The 6,431-nt window shown below is 39.0% G+C and overlaps 1 protein-coding gene across 3 annotated transcripts in view; it reads left to right on the top strand.

The window, feature by feature from the left end:
* Positions 1-1,837, top strand: part of LOC111872740 (delta(14)-sterol reductase TM7SF2) — a 22,027-nt gene extending 20,190 nt beyond the window's left edge. For all 3 annotated transcript variants that reach the window (XM_023866903.1, XM_023866905.1, XM_033754817.1), the window contains one exon: positions 975-1,837. In XM_023866903.1, the coding sequence (XP_023722671.1) occupies positions 975-1,138 (164 nt within the window). In that variant the 3' untranslated portion in view covers positions 1,139-1,837. The remainder of the gene's footprint in view (positions 1-974) is intronic.
* Positions 1,838-6,431: the final 4,594 nt, after the last annotated feature.

The following is a 6,431-nucleotide window of genomic DNA, read 5'->3' as shown; positions in this document are numbered from 1 at the left end:
ATGACAATGCCTGTGTTTTCTGGACATCTAACAGATCCTTCGCATCCTGAAACATCAAAAGTTCTCATTAGCATGCTTTTTTTTTATTGCTAGTGGGGTGGGACTAAGTCCCTTGTACTGCAGCCACTTCTGTCCTATTGTACCAGCCCCAGTTGATAGGTGAGGGTGGAGCAATTGGTGGAATGAAGATTGGCAAGGGAAACTGAAGTATTGGGAGAAAACCTGCCCTAGTGCCACTTTGTCCACCATAAATCCCACTTTACCAGACCTGGCATCATGCTGGGGCTGCCACGGTGGGAAGCCAGCGACTACCCACTTCAGCTATGGCGGAGCCCAACTTCTTATATTGGTGGGAGGGGTATCTGATGACACCTTGCCATATTCATTTGCTGCGTACCAGTTTACAGATACTTAACATTTAATTTTACTTTCTTCTTATTGTGATGTGTTCATATTGTAGTGTGGATAGCTGTTGCTATGTAATGACTGCAAGATGGGCAGATATACCAGAGCAGTTTGTAGGCAACAGCTCAGTAAACACATTCCCACGGCAACAAACATGCACGCAACAGTCGAGGTGGTGTTGGGCTATAACAGTGGAAATGGTGTTTTCTATGTGGTTAATGCCAAAATGTTATAAGCAGAGTCAGTTGAGTTCCAGAGAGAGAGCTGGCAGGCAGTTCTGTACTCAAGTCTGTGAAGGAAGGACCTGAGCATGGAACGTTGAAGAATTTCCACTGTTAGAAGCTGTTACCAGGGAATGGTTGGTGAAGACATATCAGGGTGTTAAAGGCTTAGTGGGTTCTGTGATGATTTGTGAATTGTGCAGATAAGTAGTGGCACTGTTAGTTACTTGTAGTTCCGAGTCACGCGGCATAAGTGGTCAATAAATCCATTCACCAATCCAAATCCTGTCTTTAGTCACACCCATAATATGTGACAATATGTATTGTCAAGGTTAACTTCTTTTGTAGGTCTTGTTCATCCTTTGCCCTACGTGATGGTGCCCTTGTTCACAACATTGCTGTTGCTTCACAGAGCTAAGAGGAATGATTGGCGATGTAAACAGCGTTACAATGCGGCGTGGGATCGTTACTGCAACCGTGTTAAGTATCATGTCATACCAAAAGTCTTTTAACCACTGTGAAGCACATTTTGATATGCTCAAAGCCATGACAGGTCAAATGTTCTCTGGTTAGGACTTGATCTCAGGAGGAGGATAATTGTAGTTTCTCTCTCCTTTGTGTTACAGGATGTTAAATCATTCATGATAGCTGGCAAATAATAGGATGATCTAATAGATTTTAAGATGAATTTTAATTATAGTATTTTTTTATAATTTACATAATAAGAGATATTTTATGTAATGTCAGTTACAGAAAATTAAGAATAGTGTGCAATGTCCTGACCAGGTGTTGGCCCACCATAGTGTGTGGGCTTCATTGTAGCTCTTTTTTAAAACTTACACAATTATTGTGCTTGTAAAAGAAATGTATTAAATCCAGTAGAGTGTGAAAAATATTTTTAGTGATGATTTGTGTTGAGCTTTTATGTAAAGTAAGACCGTCCGGATTGTTGCCTTACAGAGATATTTAAATTTTATAATGATTCACAATATAATTTTAATTCTTATATGCTGGCTCTGCATGTGATGGTATCTTCAAGAACTGTTTACTTCTGGATCAACAGACATTATTCTTGGCATGTGCCATACCATTTTGATATAATAAATCATTATTATTGATTTGTACATAGATTACCTCACAAATTATAGATATTTCATTTTCACATACATTATTAATAGTTTTAATTTCACCAGACATATCAACTTTAGCACATCTCTTGTACCATTTAAATGTAAAATATCAGTGTAGTTCTGCAAATAAATTTTATGCTGCGGATGTAATATCCATATATTGTTCAGTATTGATTGAATGTAATCAGAGAAGAAGCATAAAATAACCAATGTTTTGGAGTAGAATGAGCCAAAGAATATGGTCTGCTGAACGAACTGGGTTGTGTTACAAATTATTTTACAATAAGAGTAATGTACTCGTAGAGGATATAATATCTTGACTACTGCAAGTTTTGTAGGTATTTATGGGCAGTGGAATTAGAAGCACTGATTTCTAGGATGAACTTGCCATCTGAAAGTGGAGCTAAACTCATGAATAAGGGGTGTAAGACTTTAGTCCTTTAATAAAGGAACAAAGGGAATGATTTTAGTCTTCTGGAATGTGACACTGTGTAGTTCGGCTGATAGGTACAACCATTATAGGGAACCTGCTGCTTTCATCTCGATATAATTTAAAATAGAGAGAGGGTTTGCCAAAACATTGGTACTGCCTACCAAACTATGTAGCATTGTATCCAGGAATACTATAATTTTAATTCTCAGGACCATGGCAATCTCACATATCATAAAATGGAGGAAGGTTGTTTTCTTTAAGCATGACCAAATAATTCAATGCAATAATGCTGCTGTCTTATGTTCAGGAGATAGTCTTCTAAAATCTTGGCCATCATTAGGTATTGTGACATTTGTCATTGTTGCCCTTTGTTCTTACAGGTGTGCTTATAAATTGATCCATAGAATGGCTTTTTTTTTTTGCTAGTGGGGTGGGACTAAGTCCCTTGTACTGCAGCCACTGATAGGTGAGGGTGATTTTGGAGCAATTGGTGGAATGAAGATTGGCAGGGGAAACCGAAGTACTTGGAGTAAACCTGCCCCAGCGCCATTTGTCCACCACAGACCCCATTTGACCAGACCCGGGCTCGGACATGGACCGCTGCAGTGGAAAGCCAGTGACTAACTGCTTGCGCTACGACACAGCCATAGAATGGCTTGCTATACATCTCTTGAAAGACTGGCAGATAAACTGTTAAACATATCTGGAGGTACAGATGTATCTTTTATTTTGACCTTGTTTGGGTTCAGTTGTGTAGCAAAATGTTGAGGCATATAGACCCATTGCTAGGGGGGGACCACAAGAGAAGCGACTGTACAGCGGCCGTTGGTAGGCAGCAGCTCGCAAACAGCAGAGGAATGGTGTTTTCTGTGCAGTCTGTGCCGAGATGTTATAAGCAGGACAATTAGTGATAGTGGAATGGACAGAGTTGACTGGTGAGTGAGTGGGTGAGTGACAGGACTACTGCAGTTCAGTCCTTGTTAGCTGTTGTGAAAAGCTGGTAGCTGAGTCACAGGAACAGTTCAGAAACCCAGAGGAAGGGGAACGTCAGCCATTGAAAGCTGCTATGAAGCAACATCTAGTGGAGACTGTAACAGACTGAGAACATAGAGAGAGAGTGTGTGTGTGCGCATGCGTGCGAGCGAGCACGGGTGTGTGTGATGGATCTGTAAAGTGTAGTCAAGAGTTGCATGTTAAAGTGTTCAACAAATCCAGTTGACAATCCAAACCCCATCCATTATTTTAACCCCTCACCACATATGTGCCGATAATGCCATCCAGGGTAGTTTGCAGATTCATTCATGAACTTGTGCTTACAGTTTTCTTGTATTGTTAGAAGACTGCAAGAGAGGTTACTTAACATTGACACTATTATACATCAAGGATAAAGAAATTTGAATTGGTATTTTGTTGTGTCAGTGTTTCTTATTTGCCTTTTGTTCATTTCTCTTGTCATTCTTACATGGTCATACCTAAAAAGAAGTTCATCTCAGTTGTATGCTTATTTGTGAGTGGACTATTTTTAAAGAAAGTTGCTGATATATTGCAATATGCTTGTGCCAAATACATGTATGGAAGAAAAGATTGTTTAATTTCTAGATGCATTTACTATGAAAGTTGGTAACTGCTCTCATATAAGGTATCGGTAGTATTCATACTGCCAAATGAAAGTTGTACGATGTGGTACCCAAAAGAAACCGAACTAATTTTTTTGTGGGCAGAGCTTTTGTAGTACCGCGTTTTGCCGCTATGAGTGCATAGAGATAACATTCCTGAGTCGATAAGCTGACTACCGTTGCTTCAGAAGGTAAGGACTAGTTTCGGCAGAGTTTATAGTGACAACTGTTTTGTGTGATCATCGTTTTTGCAATGGCNTCATCAAGAAAGATCGACGACGGACCAATGAAGAAATTGTGGAGCTGTCGGGAGTGACTTGGAGCTCAGCAGCCAGATTTGTGGCAGTCGGGTGACTGGTTTTTCCATCATGACAATGCCCCTGCTCACACAGTCCTGTCTGTACGACAATTCTTGACCAAAAATGGTATGACCCCTGTTCCTCACCCTCCATACTCACCCGACCTTGCCCCATGCAACTTTTTTTTTGTTTCCTCAAATGAAAAGAGACATTAAAGGAAAAAACGACGGAGGCGCTGTCAAGCATCTCAAAAGATTAATTTAGACAATGTTTTGAAAAATGGAATAAAAGACTAGACAAGTATATTAGTGTAAGTGGAGAGTACTTTGAAGGGGATTGAAGGTTTGCTTAAAATTTGAATAAATAAGTTTAAAAAAAATAAGTTCGGTTTCTTTTGGGTACCCCCTCGTATTATGTGGAGTATTTTTCCCTTTATAGTTTAAAATTATTGAAATAGATCAAAAAGTATAATTTTGTTAGTGAATATCCTTTACTGTTACAGTTTTACATAAAAATAGTTACTTATGTCATGCTGAACTTATTTTAATGCTAAAACACAGTTATAAAATCAATCTACTCTCTGAACGAGGGTACGCTATAACTTGTGCAGGAAACATGAAGGGAGAAAAATCCCATGTAGAAGTATGTCTGAATATCTCACTGGCATGTGAATACTGGAACTATGTTGAAAGTAGAATGTAGTAACTTCATACTGATAACATGGTCTGTTATCAATAACAGTGACCGACCCTTATTCGCACAGTAGATGGAGTTACGATAACTCATGTCATTCTGAAATCTTCTCCTGTTTTCTTTTCAGTTGTAAGTTGCTTTATATGAATGAAAATTAGGTTGGACAGTTGAGGTAGAATTAAGCAAACCATGATAATGGTGAGTTAGTGCTTTCAGAAGAGTGAGGAAGGTATTAGGACTGAACAAGACATTGAGGTACAGAAACACCAACTGAAGCACAAGTAATCCACCCTTCAAAGATTTCTAGTGATAATTTGATTAACTCTTCATTGATAAAGTTCACAGCATAGAGGCTGGGTTTCTTCCCTTATTGTCTCAGTGGTCTTGTTCCCTGAAGGATGAGTTCCTTTCCCTTTTGCATGTTGTGTGCAAGTGAATAGTATTCCTTATGTTAATATTTCAAATATCCCAGCTTTTGTTGACAGCGAAACTGAATTCTGTTATGTGTAATTGATCATTTTGTACATCTAATTCCTCCTGTTTGTTTTTCCACTTCATTAGCCACTGCCCTTCAATCATGAGTAAAGGAAAAGTGGTCTGAGATGGAAACACACATTGGATGCAGTTTTATTTCTTCTTGATGATAAGCAAGTGGTAATCAGTGGGTTACACATGTATTGAAAATTTCACATTTTGATGTTGGCAGTAATGGTACAAATAGGAACCTATGTGCAATTTTAGACAGGGAAAGTGAAATGGTAGTTGCAGTCGCTGACGTTCTAATGGAACACAAGGTGTAGAGTGTGGGGGAACAGTGACACAGTATCTTACAAGTTGTTTGCTTGAAGGTCATACAGTTTATCACACTGCATGTGTTTGGTAGAGGTACTTATTGCAATATTTACATATGATACAAAGGAATAATTTTGCAGCTGAGTTGAATTAGGAGGCATCATAAATAGAAGGAAGTGTTTTATGAAATACGTTAGTTCTTTTCCCAGAATATTTCTCACTTTAAAGAAATTGGTTTTATTCTAGCATAAGCTAGCTGTTGTAGTGTGTATAGCTAGGTAATGTCGCAATAATGTTCCTCATTTTTTACAAATGAATTCTCAGTGCATCACAGATTGCAGTTTTCATCATGATAACTGGTTATGCATGCTTGAAGGACTCTTGAAATCTCTTCTCTCACGCTGTATGTATATTTCGGTAGCATAGACAAGGGGGGAAGAGTATGTAGTGAAGCAGATGTANAGTGAAAATGTATAATTTCTATATTAAAACGTCACAACACAACTATATTAAGGTCAGTACCAAGTCTGGCTCTGCTATATGTTTCAGCTACTAAAAGCTATCAGGCAAAAATACATGGCCAACATACGAAGGGGGACCCAAAAATAAACGGAAACGACCTGTTGCGTGTGCATGCTTTGTAGTTACGAGTTGTGCTGCTAGGTGGTGTCAGCTGGGGGTCTCCCGCGACTGTTAGTGAGCTGGCGTCAGTCTGAGTTAAGTGGTTTGTCTGTGGTGCTCTGTTGTGTGCATTCCTGTTTCAACCCTTTGGCAATTAGTGAGATGGCCGACCAGAAGGAACAAAGAGTGTGCGTGAAATTTTGCTTTCTGTTAGGGAAAAC

This window comes from Cryptotermes secundus, unplaced genomic scaffold (genome assembly GCF_002891405.2).
Source record: "Cryptotermes secundus unplaced genomic scaffold, Csec_1.0 scaffold3069, whole genome shotgun sequence".
Classification (NCBI taxonomy): Eukaryota; Metazoa; Arthropoda; class Insecta; order Blattodea; family Kalotermitidae; genus Cryptotermes; species Cryptotermes secundus.
This window is presented reverse-complemented; position numbering and strand designations above follow the sequence as displayed.